Source organism: Argiope bruennichi, chromosome X2, assembly GCF_947563725.1.
Source record: "Argiope bruennichi chromosome X2, qqArgBrue1.1, whole genome shotgun sequence".
Classification (NCBI taxonomy): Eukaryota; Metazoa; Arthropoda; class Arachnida; order Araneae; family Araneidae; genus Argiope; species Argiope bruennichi.
The window spans coordinates 70,111,191-70,137,045 of record NC_079163.1 but is presented as its reverse complement, the minus strand read 5'-3'; the positions used below and the strand labels follow the sequence as shown (position 1 = coordinate 70,137,045).

At 27.1% G+C, this 25,855-nt stretch overlaps 1 protein-coding gene across 1 annotated transcript in view; it reads right to left on the bottom strand.

The window, feature by feature from the left end:
* Positions 1 to 24,150, bottom strand: part of LOC129960894 (protein spinster homolog 3-like) — a 44,814-nt gene extending 20,664 nt beyond the window's left edge. The window contains exons 1-7 of the mRNA XM_056074613.1: positions 23,753 to 24,150; positions 16,697 to 16,899; positions 14,800 to 14,951; positions 6,352 to 6,418; positions 4,852 to 4,988; positions 4,532 to 4,660; positions 4,204 to 4,399 (exon numbers count right to left, since the gene is read on the bottom strand). Coding sequence (XP_055930588.1) covers positions 4,204 to 4,399; positions 4,532 to 4,660; positions 4,852 to 4,988; positions 6,352 to 6,418; positions 14,800 to 14,951; positions 16,697 to 16,899; positions 23,753 to 24,026 — 1,158 coding nt within the window. The 5' untranslated portion in view covers positions 24,027 to 24,150. The remainder of the gene's footprint in view (positions 1 to 4,203; positions 4,400 to 4,531; positions 4,661 to 4,851; positions 4,989 to 6,351; positions 6,419 to 14,799; positions 14,952 to 16,696; positions 16,900 to 23,752) is intronic.
* Between the last annotated feature and the right edge of the window lie 1,705 nt (positions 24,151 to 25,855).

Below are 25,855 nucleotides of genomic sequence, written 5' to 3'. Positions count from 1 at the left end.
CGAGAATTTCTCGACCAAGAGAATAATCTAAAGCAACATGTTTATCAGACTATATTTCATTTTCATCTTTTACCAAACAATAGGACCATGTTTTGAAAATAAGTGCCATATATGTGCTATTGGTTCCAAAAATTCTATATTAACGATAAAAAAAATTCCATAGCATAAAGGTTTAAAAAAACATAACCCTTATTATACACATTTGTTTGTTCAGTTATAAAATTTTAAAAACTACAAAATACAAGAAAATGTTTCTGGAGAATTAAGTATTCATTTTCAACTACTGAATCAATCGAATTTATCCATTCAATCCTTTAACGGCGAACCTATTATCCTGATATATTATGTTTGCACTATTTCGTTAAGTACCTTTTACTTTCTGGTATACGAATTGTTGAAAAAATATTATAATCGTGAAAAAATTGAAACAATCTCCATGTTTAAGAACCTGATCTCGAAAAACATTTGTGGCATTATGCCTGTCTGCGAACATAAAAGCTTTGAGCTAGACAGATGAAATCTGGATGTAGACTTAAGACCAAATTTGTGGATTGCCACCCAATTTTGAACGATATCTATTAAAAGAACGTTTGTCTGTCTTGCTGTTTCAATTTAGAAAATAATATAATAAATCCACTGGAATACTGTGGAAATTATCCACAAGAATATTGTCTGCCAGTTTGAGTGCAAGTGAACTCGATAATTTCAAAACGTAAAGAGCTAGATAAATAAAATTTGGTATACAGATTTAGCACCTAAAATTGCAGATTTTTATCAAATTTTAAAGCAAAGCTGTCAAAGGTTTGACTATACTTCCGCATGCACGTAAAAGAAATAAATCATAAATGCAAGACTTACATCAATGAAATTTGATATACGATCTTGTAACTACAAATGAAGTTTCCTTGTCAAAATTTGGTTTCAATCGGTCAGAGAAAAAGGTTCAAAACATATATACGCAAGATAGATTTAGTAAAAATATGATTAACGTCAAAGATCTTTATTTCGTAACTATTATTTACCAATGTCAGTCAAGCTATTTGCGGCTTTACGCAAAATCCTCAATCTTAAACAGGGGAAGGGAATAACACCTTCATTGGAGAGTATGCAAGAAAGTTTCGGGCAGACCATTTCTACTGATTTAAACTTGGGATTTTAGCGTTCAAAAATTTAGTAACTTTATTTCAAACTGCTCTAACAATATGCCAAATATCACAAAATTCACAATGTGCCAAATTTCACCTTAAATAGGAACTTTATTTTAAAATGTAATAAGAAATATTCCGGATAAATATTGCAAATTCCTTATTTATAGTGAGCCAAGTTTGTAAAATGACTTATATGCAATGCACCTTAAGTATGCGAACAGAAAGGTGAAAGTCGAAGAAGAATATCAAACGTGTAATGAAATCTTAAGAAAAATCATCTACCACTTTTTCGTGAATTAAAAATATTGTATCGTTTGCAGATCATTGTAGTCCAATTTGTTCCGTAGTTGACTGATAAGCAAGTCACCAACCTTGGCAAGCATCAAAGTTACAGTATCAAAATTGTGTTAAAAGAAACTTTCGTGTTTTAGTAATAAATCTGTTTAAAATTACTTTTAAATTTAATTTTTTACACGTCAGATAAAGAAATTAATTCTCCTAAAGGCAACAATAAATTAAATGTCTTCTTATTTCAGTTTGCCATACTCTTTTATGCAGCCAGAAAGCCAAAAGAGGAAAACTGAACCTTGAGGAAGGCAATTCGATGTTTTGGGATCATATTTTGTCACTAGGTAATTCACTGGTAAAAATCACCAATGAAAGGCTGTGGCATATAAACCAGTTCCCAGTAACAAGGAAGTTAAATAAAAATTTCAGTCCTGTACGATTTAGAAATGACGCAGGGTTTTTTTCACAAATCGAGTCTTTAATCTTGAATCTTCAAATGTTGATTCTGAATTCTATAAAATTTAGGATATATATTAAATACTTGTTCATATACATAAATTAAGAAAGCAGCATAAATTGCAATAAATTAGGCATTATAATTTTTTTTTAATTATGTTAGCGATTATTATTTGCACGAATATTGAACTTCTAATATTGTGTAACTTAATTTACAAACACAATTAAAAGCATCTGGACACCTTTATACTTTTGCTTATTCTGCAGATGCGACGATTACTAATATCAGATAATTTCACCCTTTGCTGCTATTCTATGAGGGATATTATCCACTAGTGTTTTTAATGTTACTGCAGGAGTTATACATCATTCTTGTAAAAGAAATCTGGAAAGCCTGTCACTAATAACAAAATGTTTAATGGAAATGAGATACGGATTCTGAGCAGATTTGTGAAACTCTTTTAAACCTGTGGTTTGAATTGGATTGTCGAGTTCGAGGAAGATCACAACGCCCCACATATAGTAGTGGCTAAAATTGTGAAAACCTTTGGAAAAAGCGCATTTTTGAAGTTTGATGACTCATGAAGGCAATTTTATTAAGAAAGATACCAAGAAATTATACATAATTTTGAAGATGATTTCACCACCAATTTATCTAAAATTTTAAAATGTGAATTTGTATTGTAATAGCATTTATAAAGAAGAAAAATGAAACAGAAATAATGATATTTACAAAAATTTTCATTTATGGCAGTTAGTATTTAGTTGAGTAACCTTTATCATCAACTACGAGTTTGCCAGGCTGTTCCATACCAATGATTTTAATTTCTCAGGTGCTATAATGTGATACCATGAATGAATTATTAGTTCAATTAATTCAGTTTTATTGTTGGATTGCTTCTGTGTACCTAGCATATTCCATAGATTTTCGATTGGGTTGCCTGGGCTATTTCCAGGCCATTCCAGTAGTGAAATTTGTCTATTTGGCCATTCTAGTAGTGAAATAGTCTTGAAACCAGTTTTTACACACTTTGGCAACATAATATGGAGCTGATTTTTGTTGAAATATCAGTTTTTTATAATTTGAGAAATATCACATGCAGAAGGCAGTAGCTTACGGAAAGAGTATTTCATTTCTACATTTTGGGGCATTTATATTCCTATTAATCCCTCAAATTCTATCCACTCCTTTTGCTGTTCTAACACCCAAATAATAACAATAACAGAGTGTTTAATAGTAGCCTCAATGCAATCAAGATGGAAATCTTTCTATTCTTCTCCGTCTGTATTTTATGGCACTGCAACCAAATAGATAGAGATTTTTCTTTCTATGCTCCAAATCACACTTACCCATTGTTGAGTTATTCAATTAACATAGGATTTTGTTTCATTTAATCTTTTCAAGTTTCGCTTCTGATTTAAAAATAGCGTTTTTTATTAAATTCTTGCATTTACACTAGATTACTGTAACTTGCGTTGAATGGTCCTCGCACTCAACTTCACATTGCACTGCGATATTTGTCTTTGTATACTCTCAGATGATTTCAGTCTATGACGTAAACGTAATTTTCTAATTATTCTAATCTCATTTGATGTTGTGCAACTTTCTCTGCCTTTATTTTGTTTTCTGGCGACTGAGTTTTCTTATTTTTCTTTAAGAATTTTAAAATACCGCCTTTAATTAGGTATCCACCATTTCCTTTCCTTGTCTCATTATAAATAAAGCCTTTAATTTAGCATAAAATAAGTTTTTTTATTGGTTTTATTTAATCTCCTTTTGATAAATAAACATGAAAGAAAAAAATGATTTTGAATACACATTTTATCACACACATCTTTCAATGCCTATTTTTGCAAGACGACACATACATGGTCTATCGATAAAATACGGCATCAACTAATCATTAATAGAAAATACATCAACTATAAGATTAATAGAAAATGTAGGAAAAGCACTTATTTCCTCTATTTGCTTTTAATTAAACATCTCTAGAGGGGTTTTTATTCTCGTACATTTCCCATGGTTTTGCAATTAATTACATAACATTTCATACTCTGTTTAAGAAAAGAAACTATGTGGCTTCCTACTGAAAAATTTAATAGAATGAAAATTATAAAGACAATCCCTAATGCATGTGCAATTCACATAATACTTAAAGAGGCCCAATAAAAAAATTCCTAAATGTCACAATAAACCATAACATTTATAGACAGCAAGAAATAAGAAGCGTTCAAATCAATGGACAATACAAAATAATGAAAAGTAAGGCTGGATAAACGTTAGAATAGATACAAAAAAGTTATTACTTACATATGATAAATAAGTATAAGGTGAGGCAGTAATACAAGCTAAATACACAAGAGGAACTGCTAAAATCATGCTGTATGCACAAATTAATGGGTCAGCTCTAGGATTATATTTCCTGTAATATTGAGAAGTAGCTGATCCGAGAACTACACCAACAATCCCAGCAAAACATGTAATAGCACCGAATACAATAGACACACTGGAAAAGAGAAAACTTGATGCTGTATAAGAAAAGATTTTTTCTTTTCAATTTCTATTTTTCTAAATGTATTGCAATCCTCATTACAACTTAATATGTTAAAACCATGTAAGAAAGTTCAAATTTACTTACTAAACTTTGTCAGGTTTTTCACCATGCACTTCAAGAGCATTTGTCATGAAATCTGGTACCCACCATGCTAAAGCTCCAACAGAAAAGGTAACACAAGTGAAGCCCAAAGTCACCCATAAGAAAGACGGTCTGAAAAATGTTTTAAAACTCATGAATAATTAAAGCACTGTGTTTTTTAATTAACAAATAAAAATACACCGAGTTCTGGCTAACACAGTAATAAACGGAATGTCAACGACTTTTAACATTAAGTTATAAAATATACCGAAATATGCATTTAAAATGTTATAAAATAAATATTTTAAACAAAAAAAAATTACATTTTGAATACTGCAATTATGTCTTCAATCACACTTGTAGTCTCTAGTGAAACTCCACCTTCAGCTTCACCACGGGGAGGTTCTACTAGAACAGTTAAGCATAATACAACTGCCAATATTCCAAGCACAGGAGTCACCTACAATTTAATATATTTTATTAGATGTAATATAAAATAGATAGCAGTAGCAAGTCTCATTAAATTAAACTATACCTTGCAATCTTCAAGAGAACATAGAATCTAGATTTAATCTGATATATTTTTGGAGAGTTTCAAGATTTATAATTGTTTTCCCCACCAAAAATATACGAAATTAGGTCACACTTTAGCAAAATATTATTTTGATAACAATAGAAAGCCATTTAAACAGCCATAAAACAGAACAGCCATTTTAAAAGTTATATTAAAATTTCTATAGTATTATGGATTTAAGGATATTTTCATTTAATAATGCAACATCATGGTTAGATACAAAATGGCTTACAGGTATCGGCATATGAATACACAGGGGAAACAATTAAATATAACTTATTTACTCCTTATTACATATAAGGAGACGTTCCCAAATTTAGATATGTAAGATATAGATATTGCCTAGGCATCGGAAATGGTATGATTATTGTAGCAAAATAAAAGCATGTGTAAAATTACAATCGACATATTACAACTGACTGCTACTTGATGTATAACAAAATATTACTGCAAAAATTTGTGGTAGAAAATTATTTATTATATGAAACATTATTCAAAAACTTTGAAAATTTCGTCTAAATTTCACCTGCCCCTCAATCATCATTACGCTCAAAGCACAAAATTGGAAAATTTTGTTTTGTAAATGAAAAAAAATAAAAAATTAAGGTCTTTTATTGCTTGAAAGAAAGACTAATTTTAGAATTGAAATTAATTTCTTCTTGATAAAAAGAAAAAGCACATCTAATCGTCTTACCAGGCTATACTAAAGATATACTGAAAACACTGAATTTGTTTGGTTTCTTTAAAAAAGAAACCAAAAAAATAATGATAAATAAATGGATGTAAAAAAAGAATGACTACCAGAAAAAATAAGTTTTAAAAATTAAATGCTAGGTAAATCCAGTAGATTAAGTATATTCCATCCTATCGAGTTCTGTGCTGGCTTTACTGATTATATATTTTCACTGATAACAAATTTACATTTTTTAAAGGACATTTAAAAAAAAATCCAGAATGATCATAACATTTTATTGCAATGTTCAATCAAATTAGCTCCTTCTCAAATTTTGACTAGTAACTAAATTCATCACCTTAAAATTTTTAAAATTTATTCTATTATTTTCAGAAAGTTCATAAGATTCTGGATTGCTTTACAACATTCATAAAAGTCACAGTATACATGACACAATCAAAATAAATAATTTTTGTAAGGAAAAAAGCGACACAAAATAAGTGCAGAAAAATTGAAATCTTAAAGATATATTTTATCAATGAAAGTTATGTTCTACAATGTAATAATTGAACTTACTCGTAAGGCCCAATACCAGTGCCCAATAAGGTTAGCAACTCCAGGTCCAACAATATAACCTAAACCACTATAAGAAAAAATTTTATTTCATATAAACACTTTTTTTAAAAGTAGAAAGTCATTATGATTTAATCTTTTTATGATTTAATTATAAGCATTTCAAAACTATTTATGATTTAAATAAATACCACACTTCTTTTAAGCAATAATTCACAAGTGTTGAAATAAATGTGCAACAAATTATGCTATAAGCCTAAAGAAAGTGAACAGTCTAGTAAGTTCACAGATCTAAGTCGATATCACACCAATCTATTTAAATTAGAAGAATATCAAAGATTACCTTAAGAGAATTAAAAGAATACAATGAATATATTCTTTTATAAAAAATACTGTTTATGCTTTACATTCATACTCTTCATTTTTATCAATTTTTGCAGCCATTTTTTACATTCTTTTATAATTAATAAACTTGTTTTAATAAAGATAAGTGTGTGCGTGTGTGAGCGAGCATCTGTTTTTTAAATGCCAAATATATTATTTACAATTGCTATAAACTAAACCGAATGAGAAAAATTAAGAATAAATTTCATTAATATATAAATGCTAAATATTTAAATTATAGGCAAAACAATGCGATAGGCGAGACGTGAACAGAGTAACAAACTGTTAACTAGATATTTTTGCTACTTTCTTTTGAGGCTGGAACCTTTACTCCCCCCCCCGGCCTTAATATTAGCGTTGCACTTGAAAATAAATCTTCAGCCTCTGAGAAGCGTTGTTTGTAAAGAAAATATATTTCCAAGTATTCGCAAACATGTTTTTCATCGAATTAAATATAAAAAAAACTCATTAATCTATCCCACAATCATTGAAAATATAAAAAATAGCAGCAGAATAGTGGCTAAAATCTTTACTTTTATAAGAAATTACTGAAGTTAAATATTTTTTTTTAATATTCAAAAATTATTTTAATTCATTTAATTTCATTGTTTTGAAATTAAATGAAGATGAGTTAACATACTGCATTTAAAAAAAAACTAAGAATTTAGAGCAAAACATTAAAAAAAATGAAAATAATTTTAATTTTTAGAAAATTTACATCTGTTCTGGAATTAAATAAGATTTTGTAACTATAAAGGAGTTCTTTGGCGAATTATTTACTATTAAATATTGTGCATGCATAATTAAAAAACATCTATACCTTTAGAAGTCATGAAATTCTCCTGAATAATTTATGTACACTTAATAAATATGATTCAAAAAATCTAATCCTGAAATGAATGTCAACTCATGATTAAGATCAGAGGAAGAGAAAAACAGAAAGAATCTAATATTGGAAAGATACAAAATCACTTACTTCCTTTTCATTGATTAAGAATAAAATAAAATTCTTAATTTAAAATGTTATTTGAGATAAAGTAAACTTTTTTGACCGAAGGAAAACACACAATTTACAGGTTTGATAAAGCAATGAAATAGGTTTGATTTAAATTTCAGCAAATAAAACTACTGTTGCAAATCATACATAAAAATGTTTCTAAAAATTCGCTATAATTAGGGGGAAAGGCAAAACTACATATATCACGAATACATGAATCTTTGTATTTTAATTTGGTGTAAAATATTTGAAATTTTAAGGTGATAATAGTTTAATTCATAACTATTTGTGTATATAAAAATATGATTATATGCACCTTATAAAAAAGATTTTAGTAAGGATTTAAACAAAAAAAAATGCCAAAAGATTACTTCACGTCTTTTTTTTTTTTTTTTTCTTTAATAAATCATAAGAAATTACCTCTTCTATACAAAAACGTATGCTTTTATCAATGAATAAAAAAAATTCAACTCCAATTATTATTACAAATAAAACTAGATGCAAGATGCTAATTTAACCCTAGAATGCATGACTTTTATTTTGACAAAAAAATGAGTTTTGAATAGCTGCATGCAATTTAGGAAAATTATTTTTAAAATGTTTAATTATTTTTTATGAATTATTTTTTTAATGTGTCAAATGGCAACATTATGAATCAAACAGTATCTCAGTGACACAAATCACAATTCTTTAGTAACAAAAAAAAAGTCTCTGCTTCCAATATATTTTTTTCACTTCAAAATAAATATTTTTTTTTTAGTATTTTTAATGGTAGAACGTTTTATATAACAGCCATCTTCGTATTTTTCCAAGTTTCCTATTTAAATTTAATTCTAGTACCGCTACTGCCCTATATCAGTCTTTCCTACAAATGTTAATCAAAAAACATTTAAATCAGGATTTCTTAACAATCATTGTTGCTCATTTGAACTGTCATGTAAAGCATATAAATGAAAATAAAAATGTAGCCAAATTGCTGTGCGATGTACCGTCTTACCAAAGATAATAACTCAAGTAACAAATAAATGCTTGCATATTACATTAAAATGCAAAAAATTACAGCATTACTTTCAAAACTGAAATATCAATTATTAAAAAACTAATAAAAAATTCTTGGCTTAAAACAACCAGTCATGATTTATATGAATTAAAAAGTTATAAAAGATTCTTTTTGTGAAGTTTTGAGGCTTGTAATTTTTCGTCAACTCTTGAAATTCTTTCTAAGCTGCCTGAAGAATTTTATTTATTGCTTTTCATTCTTTGAGATGATGCTCTTCTACTCTCCCCCCCCTCCTTAATTTCCTTTCTTTTTAATTCCCAAAGTTTTGCTTACTTCCTTTCATTTCTTCTCCTCATAATCTTCATATTTAGCTCATGAATTCCTGACACTTAAAATCAATTATTTTTGCACTTCAATATTATTTATTCCACTATTTGTTTGAATGCTGTTATAAACTATTCTTCTTGCAGTGAGTCTGTGTTCTTCCATATTCCCCCATGGACAATATTTATTGATCGAAATTCCTCTCTCTGCATTACTGTTGCCATGAGAAAGTAACATTATTATCTTTAACAATGATATAGCATCATTGCAAGGTTCTGAGTTGAAAACAGGTTGAATCAAAATTTAATCACTTCCTATGTTCTTTGAATTGGAAATAGTTTTGCATAATGACTTAGCGACTACAAACTAGTAGATTCTTATTTTCACAGAGAGTAATGGAGAGAAGGAGGTATTATACATGTGATGCAGAAGCTCACATTTATCTTACTTTTCAAGTTATCCTCATGTAAGTGTAAGAACAATCAGAGTAGAGCTTAACATTCCAAACTCGACAATGTATAGATTATTTCTGCGTAATAACTAGCATCCATGAACTGTTATATAGTCAACTACCAAGGTGACCAGCATTTCTGCTGTTTGAAATTCCCTAACATTTCCAAATTTTTGAAGAAATTTCCCTGATATTTTTCGGATGTTTCGAATATCTTCAGAACGGTGTCGCTTTAATTTATTCCATTTAATTATTGCACAATATGTTCTTACCTTTATTTGAAAAACTGTTCTACTCTTTTAACTAAAATCAATGTAAAATAAAATTTCATTCTCAGAACAAAAAACATTTTCATTTATTGAATTCCAGATAAGCTTAAATTATGTAAACCTCTTCCCTTTTTTTGCAAATATATTAACCAACACTAGAAGATACATCTCCATCTAGACAGACCTTTAGCCAACCAGTCATATCTTAGAACTGTTCATCAAATTTACTCACGAAAAATGCAGTACAAAAATACTATATGCACATTCATGGAGTGCTTAAGAATGAAATCATTTGTTTCCTTCCAATATTGTTTACCAACATACCAATCAGAACTGAATAATAATTTTACTAACAGAAAAAAAAAATAATTTACAAATACAAAATGAAATCTCTGCATTAGAATCATTAGAATAAGAAAAATTCTTCAATAAAATCAAAACAGCATTAACTTTTAGTCCCCCAACTATAAAATTTAAAAAATAAAAAAACCGCTTGCATGCTGGCTTAATGCTTAACCTGTAAAATTGATCCTTATCAATTTTTTTCTTCATTACATTAAAGGAAAAATATTTTTCAAAATAAGTAAATTTCAAAAAGGTAGTTTGAATGAATTTCGTAAATTTTTGTGGCAAACAAATTATATACAACAAACCTTATAAAAAAATGCTGCCCTACTGTTAAAAAACATACAAGAGGAATGTGTACCTATAATGTATCAAACAAATTAATTTCTCATGTTTAATATTTTAAAATCATAGAGCATTTTGTTGAATGGTGGAAAATGTTAAAAGAACACAAAATTAAACAAAAAAATACTCGAAGAAAATATTAGTAATAACATCCCTTTCATATCGTCCATAGCATTCATTCATATGAAGAATTTAGTAATCTGTATTCATAATGTTTATAAATAAACAAAAAAAATGTTTCACGGAAAAAATAATAATGTCTGGTACTTTATAACTCAACAAAAAGATCTCCGAAAAGATGGGGGGAAATAATTATTGTAAAGTATTTATTTGCTGCCTGCTTTGGAATTATAATAATGGGTCAATATTTCACAATCAGTTTTGAATATTAATATTCAAAATTCATACTTTCACTTTCGTAACCCGTGGTATGATCGGATTAACGTTCGAAGAAATGGGGGAGGAGGGAAGGGCGATAGTTCTATATACATCTTTTTAAATAAAAGAGACACCATTAAAGCTTAAAATCATAACAGAAACAGGAGTCAGCCTTCAGTTAGGCTGCCTTTTTCCATAGTACGCAAAATATTATATATTTATACATATATATAATAAATTAGATGGTGGTAAATCTTTCTCTTTAATAATTTGTTTTAGACAATCAGCAAAAGTTTAATTTTCATCAGTTGCCAAAGATGTTTCCTTCTACTTATGAAAAAATACCAGGGAATTATCATGTTCGATAAAAATACCAATTTATAAAACTTTTCCAACTATATAACAAATTTCCCTGACTTTTCCAGACCTCCCGAAATTCCCACACGATTCCTGTTTGGCTGGCGACCCTGCCTACATGATCGACATCTACAATTTTATAATTGGGCTCTAACCTTAGGTAAAATCAAATCCTTTTCTGAAAATGTAATTTGGATAAACGAATGTAGCTTTTGTCGAAATAGAAAGATAAATCGTCAAAACTATCTCTTTTAGAACGGTAAAAACCCATTATTTGTACTAATGGTTTAACACGAGTTTTCTATAAATGTGGGTATGACATTTTTTGAAACTCTTTAGTAGGCTTCATTTTGTACAATACACTAAATGGTAAATCGATATAATTAATTTTGATTGGCATTATATCTCAATTAAATGATGAATTGACTTTGGCAGTATACATTCTCAATGTTTGCTGATAAATTCAAAAAGCTTGTTTTTAAGGCACAAGTTAAAAATTTGATCGCATGTGCTCAAGTAATTGAAAGAATGCAACTTTTTATAGTTGTCGAAAGTGTTCATTTTAAGAGTTTTTTAAACGCTTCAATTAATATATTATCTTACCTTTTTTGTAAATTTAATAAAAGATAATATACACATTATTTTCTGATTACGTTATTTCTATAATCGTTCGTGATATGTACATTATACCTGAAAAATACAAAGAAAATCGCTCAAATACAGCTCAGGAGAATAGAAAAATGCTGTAAGTCGACAATTTTTTTAAACAGAATCTTGAAACTGTGTCCTTATAGATTTGTATAGGTAAAACAGTTTACTCATTGACACTTTTTTATTATGGGGCCGTATAAATATTTAATTACATCAACTTTTTATTATCCTCTATACAGAAAAAACTCTGAAGAAACTTTTTCGTTAAAAGAATATGCCTAATTTCAATATTCAAGGAAATAAAGCTTTTTCAACATTTTGGGGGCATCCTGAATAAATATAAGAAAATCAATTTATTCACATTCTTAAAATTAATAATCTAAGCACTTGAATTCAGACAAACTTTAGAGTTATGTGCGGTTTTCCTACCTATCAGAGTCTAAAATAAAGATAATTCAAATTAAGAAAAAATTCCCTTTTGAAACTATATAAACTTTGAATGCATTTTCACCTTCTCTTTTTCTTGCCATCTGCTTACTAAGATGAACAATATTAATGTTGAACTTTATTTTCTGTGAGTTATTTATTTAACCGGTTATTATATTTCAAAGAAAATATAATTCACTTTTATGCATTTGCTTGATAAAGATTTATATTCTTTAAAGAATGAGACTTGAGATATTTTTTGTGTATTCAAAATTAAATAAATTTAAAAACTCATAGCTGTGATATTTAAGATAGTTAAGATATAATATATGACTATTTTATATTTTTTCTGAATAAGCAGAAATAACTTTGCAGTGAGAAAAAAAAAACCTTTTTTTTTTCTGTAACAAAAATTCAAAGTACATTTTAATGCAAACGATTTAATACATAGTAAAATGTTAATCATATTTCTTGATTTGCATTAAAAACAAATATTTAGAATAAACGCCAATTCATAATAAACTAAATATTTTTACATTATGATGGCATGATCAATGTGTATTCTAAGAGAATTAGATCTTACTGAAAAGAAAATGTTACAGTAGATACAAAAATAACTCGTAACTATTATTTGCACTTTTCATATTAACTTATGCTGTATTTAGATTTTTGCGAAAACATTAAACGTTTTCCATATAGTGAAAAACTTCTAAGCGTTAGGATTTTAGTATTAACAAATTATTAAGCATTGTTTAGTAAAATCCTTGTTTTAATAGAAAAAACCGATGCATATGCTTTTTTCCAACGAATTTTTGTTTAATCAAAATTATTGTAAAGTACACTGCATTCGGTAACTGGATATTGGAGAGTGTTAACTGGCACCAGAACAGCACTATATAATCTAATTGGAAGGCCTAATTCTCAAAAGTCATAGCAGCCATTCAAAATTATGTTTGCCTTCTCCCGCAAACATTTCACTTACATAAAAAGTTGCTTTAACTTATTTTGAAGAACCCAAAGCATTCTTTCAAGACTAATTCAGAAACACTTAAATCTAAATTCATCAGAGAAAAGGCACAAATTTTGCTTTGTAAAGAATAGTATTCCTAGATCTATAAAAACAGAGTTTTTTTTTTATAACAAGCTGAGAGAAATGCATACTATTGGCCTTGGTTCTAGAGGCCTCTCTCTGACAGGCATTCGTAAACAATTTGCATGGAAACTCTGATCAATACATAATAATCACATCATAAGAAGGCTCATAAGCTATATCTCTCATTTACAACTAATGGCATGTATCAAATTCACCCTAAAGTTTGTGGCTGTTTTGGAATTTCGGTCCTTTCAGGTAATGGTAATTGTAAATTTGATTTCCCCCCCCCCCACATAATCTGACCATCAGCATTCGAAACAATCAAATGTCTTCTTTAGATTAACCAGTTTCGATTCTGTCAAATATTCTTCATTTCAATCATCATCTAAACAAGCCAAAAAACTTATTTTAAATGCAATCAACTAGTCTTTATTTCATGGCAGAAGTAATGATGAAGATGAAAATCCTAAATCAGAAAAATAACAATTTTCATCTTGTAACAAAACATAATCATTCAATAGGTAATAAATGCTTATATGGAATTCACTATTCTCCCAATTATATATAATTTTAAAATATTAGTCAACGTATTTTGAATAATTACCAAAAATGTGTTAGTAAGTTTAATTTGGGGCAGCAGTTCATCAAGTTACAAATATACTACATTAATATATAAAAAATATTAATGGCAGAGTTAGTTAACTTACAAAAAATAAGCTTTTTCTAACTTTAAAAATATTAATGACTTTTCAGGGCTGTCAATCGACTTCACAAAAGATTTTTTGTTTATGTTAATATAGTTATTACATTATATGTATATATTTTTATCATATTATTCATAGATTCTTTCTATACATCTGTTCATTTTATGAAAAAAAAATAATTTTGCAAGAGTTACTGCTTTTTATATTATAGATGAAAAAACTTTTAAGAAAAATTTACTCTTTATCTAAGTAAAGAATAAAAGAGAAGATAATACATTACTTATTCAGTAATGTATTTGAATTAAAAAACTGACTTGAGAAAACATATTTCCATTAATTAATTTTCATCTTTAAAATTTTCTTAAAAATACAATTTTAATTGAATAATGAAAAACATCACATGTGTAAACAAAATGTGTCTAGAAAATATAAGGAAAAGCTCAGTCTAGAGTACTTCAATAAATTTTATAACATTTTTAAATTTAAAAAATTCCAATTTAAATATACATTTTTTTGAAAAGCCCACAATCAAACAAAAATAACATCTCTCAGGGGAAAAAAACCAGAAAAAGTTGATTAATTACTCTATGATATTTAAAAAGGTAAATAAGAAAAAAGTGAACAAAATCAAAGATGTTGTCCATCAAGTTACAGTCTCCATTTAAAGAGATATTTATTATAATTAATGTTTATGCAATCAATTTATGACATTCTTTTATAAACATACCTTCCGACAGGAATGGCAAAATAAAACAAAGACAGCATTCGAGTTCTAAGATTATCAGTAAACAAATCAGCTATGACAGTTGGTGCAATAGTGGAATAGCTTGCTTCGCCAGTACCAACTAATGCTCGAGTGAACATAAACCACCAAAAATACTGAAATTAGTTACAAGAATTATTATATTTTTATATAAACAATACAAACTAATCTTTAATAATAAAAGATTCATTAAACAAAAATATCATGAATTTTATTCCAACTTAGTAGAAATGAGTATATATAAATTATGATGTACACACATAAAAATAATTGCTTAGATAGCTATGCATATTTTTTTTTATTGCAAAAATTTTTTTAAACATAGCTTATCCACTGAGAAATATACATTTACAAAACTTTTTGTGAATTCACATAATTAGATTCTTCTACATATACAAAATTTAATTGCTTTTTCTGCCAATCATTTTAATTTTCAACAAAGTTGAACATTGCTACGCAGCACAAGATAAAGAAAAATAGACTCAATTCAATGGAAGAATTCATTAAAGTAAGCAGTTATTATTTATAATTCATTTATGTAACTGTAGATTCTTTATATATTAGATTTTTAAAATGGAGTTAATTCAAACTCGCATGATACATGTAAACTGGTACGCGCCAATAAAAATTCAGAATCCTGGGCAAAGAGTTCACTTACTGCTAGCAAATAATTGCTTACTGCTTCATATAATTCCAACTTTTAGCTTTTTTAACTTTTAATTATAAATTTTAGCTTTTTAATTGCATTTGCTCTTAAACTCTAAAAGAAAAGCACTAAAAGTTACTAATATTTTCTATTGAAGCAGGAATCATTCTTTTAATTCAGTATTACAATTTTTACTGTATTAAATTAATTATTATATATTAGATTACTTCCATTTTTATAATTTAATAAATATGCATACTAATATGTAGGGAAAATCCTCATATTTCAGACTACACAGTATGGCATAATTTTACAGCTTGTACTTGAATCCATAATGCCATATAATCAATATTTTTAAATAATTCAAGATATTGTTCCAGTTTCAGCTTAACAAACAAAACAATATTTCTGCACAATTGTTATTTTATAATAACAATCATGATCTCAGTATCAATACATTTTTCATACACAAAATCTTTACAAAAAATGTATATACAGTCTCACAGTACACAATAAGCCACACAACCTCACAAATACAATATTTCTCACTTTTTTTTTAATATAAAAAACTTCACACTCAGCTAATTCATGAATGAATATTATAGAAACCAAAAGTAAAAATACCCAGTACTAATCTTCTTACTATATAGCATAACATTTGATTGGAATGAAAGAAGTAATGTGTTTGATTCACATTTATTTAAATAAAATTTGCATAATATTTTTTTCAGATGTAAGCAAATCTAGAAGAAAACTGTCTGGGGGAAAAATGTTAAGCAATTAAATATAATAAATTCTTATAAATCAATTTTGAAATCAAATTAATTTAATCAATAAATCTACTCAAGATAACTATTAAGTTGCTGGAAAAACTTTCATAATTTTTCAAAGATTTTGAGAATTAAAATTTATTTCAAAACTGAAAGTAGAATTTAGAATCATTAATGCTTTTAAATGTTTTTATTAACCATTACAAAGTATTAAATAGCTGAAATTTTACTAGAACATAACATTTCTTGCAAATAGTTATTTTATTTATAAAGTTCACAATTTTTGCATGAGTTTTGAATAACGAATTTTTTTGACTGAAAATTAACTTACCACCTTCTAAAGTAATACATTCAAAGATTTTAAGATTTAGAGCAAATTTTATGAAACACATATAATTTGTCTATTTTTTAATAAATTTAAGAAATTCAAAGTTGAATTACTTACTGAATTAGGAATGCATGATCCTAAGAATGTAGTAGCACTCCAAAACAATATACCAAAAGCCATAATATAGCGTCTATTGTAACGATCTCCTAAATACCCAAATACTGGAGCCATAATTAAGTAACTAATTATAAATGAAGTTTGGAGAAGACCAGCATCAGAATCATCTAGTCCATAATAGGATTTAACATCTTGCAAGACACCTACAAATGAGGCAAATCGTATAAAAATGCAAAAGAATAAAAATATTGTACATTATGAAAATCCGATTCAACAGGCAAAACAATCTAATAAACACTGCAACAAACAAGTCTTTTTTCTTAACAGTTCAAGAAAAGTCTAAATAATAATTTTTAAAAATTCTTTTTAAATAATAAGAATTTTATTTTTGCTTTCAAAAATTTCAATTACCTATTCAATAGCACAAATTAAAAAATAGATGTGTTGAAATGATAATTAAAAAATTAGTAAATCAAATCTTTGAGAAAACTCAATTTAAGTTTATATTACTTTGCACAACTTATTATAGGCATTATTCTTATAATAGGCATTTAAAAGTAAAAAAACTATTAGTTAATAAAGCATTACACAACTCCATTATGTGGTTCAAGTACATTTTTTTCTGTTATATGATCAAACATTTCTGCAAATTTTTACATATACTATTTAATTTTCTTAATGTTATATGTAATGGTGAAATACTTTATGATAAATTGAGCTTACAAGTCCAAAACTTTTATATAATTAGTGTGTTATTAAATTAGGACAACAACTGTGAAAGTTACAGACATAGCAACATATATGTAAAAAAAAATGATAAAATCATATATTTTATTTAATAATACCCAAAACCATTCATTTTATCTAATAATACATGCGATTATGCAAACTTATCATAAATTTAAAACAATATCGAAGAAGAATGTCGCAATTCTATGCGCAAAGATTTCAATAAATGATTAGCAATTTTTGAACAAATACTTCAAATCTTTTAGATTTTCATATAACTTTAATGCCTTGTCTGGTGCAATATAAAATTTTAACTTAAGTCTTATACTGAACAGGAGAATAAACAGGAGAGAAAATTGAAAAAAAACTGTAAAATTAAAATAATCGAGAAGTGAAACATATGAGGATATTATAAATCATTATGTAAAGCAAGTCCTAATTTTTTTCAGCAAATCAAAAATAAAATTATATGTGTAGTTTCTGGTCTGTGTTTGTACTTCAGACACATTATTGTTAGTATTTTCACATTCAGCTGCGGTCCTATTCACATCACCAGACATGTTATTACTTTGGTCAAAATTTAAAATTTCTTTGTCAATATTTCTGTTATCTTCCATGATAAAATGTGTTCAATTTCTAATCCCAGTAGCGTAACAAGGATAGAGCAGACAAAGCAAATGCCCTGGGCACCATTACCAGAGAGCATAAAAAATGAAGAATCAGTTATTGTTATTTTAAGAGAAAAGTAATATTTTTAATTCTGATTTTCCAGATTCTTAAAAATTAAAATGGCTCCAATCAAACAGGGAAAAACATATCAAATACAATCCTTTTTTAGAACATAAGAACCATTTCAAGCACAGTTTCTCAAAATAAAATAAAAAATAATTTTATATTACAAAATATTGATGACCATATGTCCTATTTGGGAAAGTAAACACTGATTAAAGTCCTATCAAAGATTTGTGTCTCAATGAAGCACGAGAAGCATACATGCCTATTCTTAATTGTATTTAGATAAAAGGAAGATAATATATCAATTAATTAACTCCAAAAGACATCACAGTGTACCTTATGATATATATGGAGACAAAAAAATTAACAGAAAATGTTATAACTTTCAACTATAGCACAAGTAATAAAATATCAAATTTGAGAAAATTTAGTATCATTTTATTAAAAAATTTGAAATGATTTTCAAAAAAAATTTTTTTAACATTTTAAATATATGTAATTATGATACATTTTACATGAAAGGGCCATATATTTAAAGCCCTAAGTTCAGTTATATTTACTAATACTAAAAACAAACATGTCTGCCGTTGTCTCTGTCCATTTACACATTGTAGGACAAACCATTCGACATAAAGTTCCCGAATTTCAAACTAATGTATTTTGGAATGGGGAAATGTGTAAATCAAAGCATTTTTTTTAACTCTAAATTTAGAGTAAGCAAAATGTTAAGGAGTTTTGATGAACACTTCTGAAAATATTACAGCACAAAAATAATTTTTACAACTTCATAAAATTACAAAAGTTATATTTTTAAGGATATAAATTTAACTGTCATAGAATATTTTTATATTTTTGACTAATTTTTAAGAAACTTATGATTTGCCACACTCATTTAAATAATTGAAACTTCAAACCCATTCCATTGTTTCGTAAAGTTTTTTTTTATTTATTTATTTTTTTTTCTCTTTTACTTGGAAGAAAAATATCATTACATCCCTGATAACTTCTTTATTTTACTCTTAAGTTATGAAAATATAGTAATTTAATAGCTTACAAATATTAGGGATTTCTTTTTCTTTCTCTCTTAGAATGATTTTTAGGTAGAATTAATTAAAGTAATTGGTCAATAAGTTAAAGTACCATAATTTTATTGGAAAAAAACTTTATAAAACCAGAAATTACTGAACTTTTTGAGAAATGAGAAAGAAACACCCAAGTATTCAAAATGCAGTTTAAAATTAGTAAAAACTTGTACTTCAGTTTAGTAGTAGAAATTACAGCTCTCAATTTGAGCAGAGCATTCAATCTCCTACTCAACTCATTTTTCTCTGGCATTTACACTACTTGGAACAGTGTACTTAATTGATAGAAAGCAATAGAATAACTTATATGATTCTTTAAAAAAAATCTATCATTAATATCACAACAAATTTTGATTTAATGAAACTGGTGCTCGTCAAACCTGTTACATTCAGTTGACTACCATCGATATTCTAAACACACAAATAATGGGCATTCATTCAGATACTTTTAACTTAATCAAAATATACATATTTATTGAAAATTCAACAATAAGCATCTGTTCTTATTAAAAAGGATAAAAATCATCATTTTCAGATTCCTCCCTTAGAATCGCATTTTTTTTTTCTTCAACAGATGGGCTTTTTTTTCCCAGACTTGATTTTATTCTTCAAACATCAAATTATCATTAATAATCAACCTTTATTCATCAAAGGCAATAAGTAAAAAGCTCACATTGTAGATTCTTTTAAAATGTCAACTTTTAATCTGATATAAAATAATTAACATTATTGGCAAGACAGGATACTGCTGCACTCCTATCTCATAATAAATTATTCCAAATGTATGAAAAGTACAATTTTTTTTTATGATAAAAGCCTGTTTCTAATTACCCCAAGATGAAAATTTTCAGAGGTAATTGGAAATACTACACTATTTCTTGAGAGAAAGTTCAAAACCAAAAACTGAAGCTCATTTCTCGCCATTATAACCTACGTATCTAAGAAATATACTTCTTTGCAACCAATCTTACAAAAATAAGGAATAAATAATACTTAGGAAAGTTTTTGTTTTGCTTCTTTTGAATATGGGTGCAACCAAATTAAACAAATGTTTCAAATTAATTCTAGAGAAAGTATTGTTTGTACTCTAAATGCTTTAAAGAAGATGTATGTTTGGCAGATCACTGAAGTTGTATTGTGTTTACTGTAATCACCATTCTCAATTACCATTTCAGGATCAATTTTCAATTTGTCTAGTGACAGATTTGGATATTTTATTGCCCAAGACAAATGCACATTATGATGTTCCTCTTTTAATTACTGGTCAATTTAGTTTCACATATCAATACATAGTTATCTTAATCAACATGTTAATTTATTTGAATTACAACATGAAAAAATAACTAGAGCAGTAAAATTCTTGGAAATTATAGTTATTAGTTTACAATTTCCTTATTTCCAAATAAATCATTTAATTATTATGATAAATTACAAAGAAATAAATTTCAAGCAAATATAGCAGAACATGTCAAGTTAAATATAACAAAGAATTAATGAAAGGTCAATATTCATATATATTATAAAGAAATAACCAGACTTTAATAAATGACTTTAAAAATTTATTGTGAACATATATTGTAGTCCTAATACTTTACAAAACAAAGAATTTGTATTTTTAATAAATTTATTTCACAATCAGATAAATAAAATTTTTTAAATGATTTGGATACTTCCCTTGACTTTTAAACACAGCAGCCTAGAAAAGACCATGTGATATTTATTAAATGCACATTAATTATTTTGGATTTTTAACAATTATAAATATTTTCTACTGTGAATTTTCTTAGATAAAATATCTGAAGCAACAAATTCAGATCAATCTTTTTTTTACAGTGCTACTAGATTTAAATATGTAAATTCTAATCACATAATAAATACAATTATTATAATAATCAATAAAATTATTTTGCTACTTCAACAGCTAAAAAAAATTATATAGAAAAGATATTTTTTCACCAAGAATTTCGACTTCTTAGATATTTTATAACTTATGCAAGCTATTGTATTTTCCCCTTATTTCCTGAAGCAAGTTTTTTTTTTTTTTTTTTTTTCCATTATGATTATATGATAATTTTTATTTCAGAAATATATTCGACATTGTTTACTTCAATTATTCAAAATAATTTGCCTAAGCATTTATTTCATAATGTGTTAGTTAAAGTGAATTATTTCAATTTAAATTAAATTTAATGCCGACTAAAAGAAAAATATTTCTTAAAAAAATTCACCACCTAATGCTTTTTCAAAAGTAAAATGTAAGAGCCTAAATCCTGAACATCATTTACAAAGCATTCAGAACATTTCCCTTTTGTTTCCCGATCAAAATTTAATTCAAACTGAAATATTTTTTTTTTCTTCAATGATTTTTTATTTTTCTATTTATTTATTTGTTAGCAATTAATGCTACAACCTGCTAAAAATTAAATAAATTCAATAATTAAAGTTTGTGGGCATTATGAAATTAACCTCAATTTGATGAGTAAACAGCTGGTTCACTGAAGACAACTAGTTTATAATATGTAAATAATATTTAAAAAATGTTTCATATACTATTCAGGTTTAATATTTGTGTTTTGATTTTGTTAACCCGGAACAAGCTAAGAACCCATTCAGGAGTATATGCTGGTAAACAAACCTCCATCCTTCCTATTCAGGTTTGATTGCAATTTCACTTGTAGCCTAGTGGGCATAAGAGATTATATAGATAGTGTTCGTTTTTTTTCCCCAGAAAGGAAGAGGGGTATATTATTTTAGTATTTGCACTGAGTGTTATTTTATATTGATATGCCCCTGCCTAATTCAAAATAAAAATTGAAATACTCTTAAGCTTAAATGTTCTAACACTATGTCAATATAGTTCACAATTGTCATGTTGTATTACAAAAACATTTAACAAAATTTTAGTGAAAATGCACAGTTTGGAACCCATATTTATTAAGGAATAAATATTCTTAATTTTTACTACCAAACTACAACATTTCACAAGAGATGGATTAACAACTGCTCAGTATTTATACAACAATGCTGTTAATATTTTAGCATTATGTGTCTCAAACATAAATTAGGGCCTAATTATATACAAGAGAGATCCAATAGGAATAATATTTCAAGACAAAATTTTATAAACCTACTTTTACAATTATCCATTGATTAAGAATCATAATGCTAGAATTAGTTCCATGTTCGGAAGTAGTAGTTGCTTATACTAACTAAAATAAATAAGTTTCACCTTAAGATACAATAGCATTTAAAGGCCAATTTTGTTAATTTGCACTGAACAAAATTTTGCTTCATGCAAGAAAAATGATAAAGAGATTCCATACGATACACATACACACAAAAAAAACTCATAACATTACCAACTTCTAAAGACAAATATACATTACTATAAAAACTGATAGGCTCTTTACAAAAAGCATCAGCTTAATTATTAATAATTGTTATTAATTAATTATTTATTATTAATCTGACATATATTAACCTTTCAGTCTGAAGTCCTTGTTTCAATCTTCCAATACAAGGCTATTTTTAATCATTCGAATGATATAGATGCAAATAATTTTGAAACAAGACAAATCAGGTTAGCTAAAATAATATTCCAGCAACAGAAAAAACATGACTGAGCATGTAATTCAGCAACGTATTGTATGGTACTGTGATACGATACCATACTGTTTACCTTTCCTGCAAGATGCATATATGATTCCAAAATTAAATATGTGAATGACACAATCACATAAATTGTTTTTATAACTATTCATATGAAAACCTATAATATACCATAACTTAACACTATAATAACATTACTTAAAACATACAATCAGTCTTGCATAATGTAAGACATATAATAATTTCAAATAATTGTGATACAAATGCCTACATTGCCTGGCTGAAAATAAAATAAATTGAAATACAAACTTGGTAATGTGATATAGAAAAAAATTCTAAGTTGAGAAAGATACTTAAATATTTTAAAATGAACTAATTACAGGTAAATATTAATCCCACCATTACAACATTCAAAGCAATATTCAATGAGTTCATTAAAATAGTGAAATAATTCTTTTAAAAATAAGGCTATATGATAAAATCAACAATTAATTGAAATTATTCTACATAAGTATTCCTTAAAAAAATATCCAAAGAGAAAACAGTAATTTCAAATTACAAGTGAATATTTGATATAAAATATAAATAATATAAACAGCACATTAATATAGTATTAGCAAAAATGGATAAAATATACTTTAGAAGAAATTACATATATAAATCATTTTTAAGCCTGACATAAAACAAAAGTATATCATTATAAGGCTGAACGAAGATGAATAAAAAACTCCATACACTACAAACTATCTTCATTTACAAATAAATTTAAAATAAATAAGGCATCCCCACAATACACGAAACACTCATTTTTAATTTCTATATTTGATATAAATTGCAAGTGAAGGAAGATATTCTTTTTTAAAAAAAAAGGTTCTCAATAAATAACTAATTTTATACAAACCAGCTAGAGTATATCTGTCCATGTAATTGATGAGATTTATAAAGCATAAAATTGCGACAGCTAGATAGGGTTTACAATTGACATGTGCATAGCGAACACCCATTATAGAGGAAGGTAAAGAACTAATTGAAGCATTTCTGGTCTGTGTTTGTACTTCAGACACATTACTGTTAATATTTTCACATTCAGCTGCGGTCCTATTCGCATCACCAGACATGTTATTACTTTGGTCAAGATTTAAAATTTCTTTGTCAATATTTCTGTTATCTTCCATGATAAAATTTCTAATGTCAAACTATGGAAATATCAGCAAGCGTAATCATCATGAGTTAGTTGACATAAGAATATAAACAAAGAGCAGACTCGTTAACAGGAGGACACTTTCTCCGTTAGTAGTAGTCCGAAGTAGAAATGTGCCGTTCCCGAAAGAATGGATCGTAAAAGAGAACGAACTGAACTAAATCGTCATTTTGTATAAATGTCGTTCGTTCGCGAACGATTGTGGGGAATCAGCTATTTTCGTAGGTGTTGGCGAACTACTGTGTGGACCCTACTATTCCCGTTTCCGAACGACTTGAATTCTCGATTGCGCACCACTCACCACTGCAATTTGTACATAGGAAGGCTGAGAAAGAAAAGGGGTTTGGAGGGGTTGCAATGTCGCTTGGCAGAAGAACAGTTGACCTTGATAGATAAAACGGAATGGTAGAAAAGTATTTCTGTTTATTCTCGCCATTTAATGAATGAATTGGAGGGTTACATGGAAGGGAGGGATATCGATTCCATTGAGGTTAAAGCATATTTGCTTTGATATTATCGTTTCTAAGTAAGGGGCTTCAGAGTTTTTTGACTTTTGAACTGTTGCAATGAAATATGTGCACTTTTATAGATTGATGAAAATCCATTTTCAGAATATGTGTTTCCAGTATATTACATTTGCAGAGTAAAAATTATGTTTGCAGAAAATGAGAGGTTAAAGGCTAAAAGTAATTTAAAAGAACTCAAATATTGCTTGTAAATCTATTTTACGCTTTAGAAATATTTTATATAATAGTGTTATAATAAAATACATTAAATAAAATTTTCTTTCCTTAGTTTTACAAATTCTTTGATTTCGAAGAAAATATGTCGAGTGATTTTTCTTAAGTTACAAGCATTGTTAGAAGAATATATGATTTATTTGGAAAGTAAATATAAGTTATATCACTTTTTTTGCAAGCAGAGAATAATAGGGATTGGTTCCTTCTCTTTAAGAAAATATCTGGAATCTTACTTTACACCGAAATAATAATATCCAAGCATTGCTATTTCATTCTCAAATGAGTAACATATATATTTTTCCTAGTATTCAGTTTTTTTTTTTTATTTTTTTATTTTAATAAAGAAGTTTCGGAATGAAAAGAATTAGAATTTATATAACATTTGCTGCTAATTAAAAAGATGTAGGAATTTTTCCTTGGATGCAATGTAAATATTATATTGAAAGAATTTTAAAAATATTTTTTTTTCTTGTACAATTAATTATTTCACAATATGCTATTCTTTAAAAAAAAGATTCCAAAAGTATACTTATCTAAATATCCATGCAAGTTTTATTTAGTAAGAAATTATTTTGCATTTTCTTCTGATATACATTTTAATAAAGAATCATTTATATCAAGACGGAAATGTTATACATTCAATAAAAAGCGCTATATATTTAATTGAACAGATATAATGAAATAGGTCAGAATTTCTTTCGAGAAATTATCTTTTTGATATGATATCTATTTTTTGCATGCAAATATTATATCGAATTATATACTTAGAAGCAGATGCTCACTGTTTTTATTATTTCACACTGAAGAGGAAAAACGCAGAATGTCAAATGCTAATTTAATCTCATTTTCATAGAGGAGATATAATGTTCTAATATCTGACTAGAAATATGTATCTATTAGCTGTTATCATATGTATAAATTTCTTCAATCTGTTTGTAGATAATTTCGTCGGGAAATGACAAAGTTTTTCTGTTGTTATTGTTGGATGCGCTGAGAAATACAGAGAAAAGAAGCTAGAAATTTTATTTTTCCAATTTTCTTTCTTTTAAAAAAAGGCCTGATA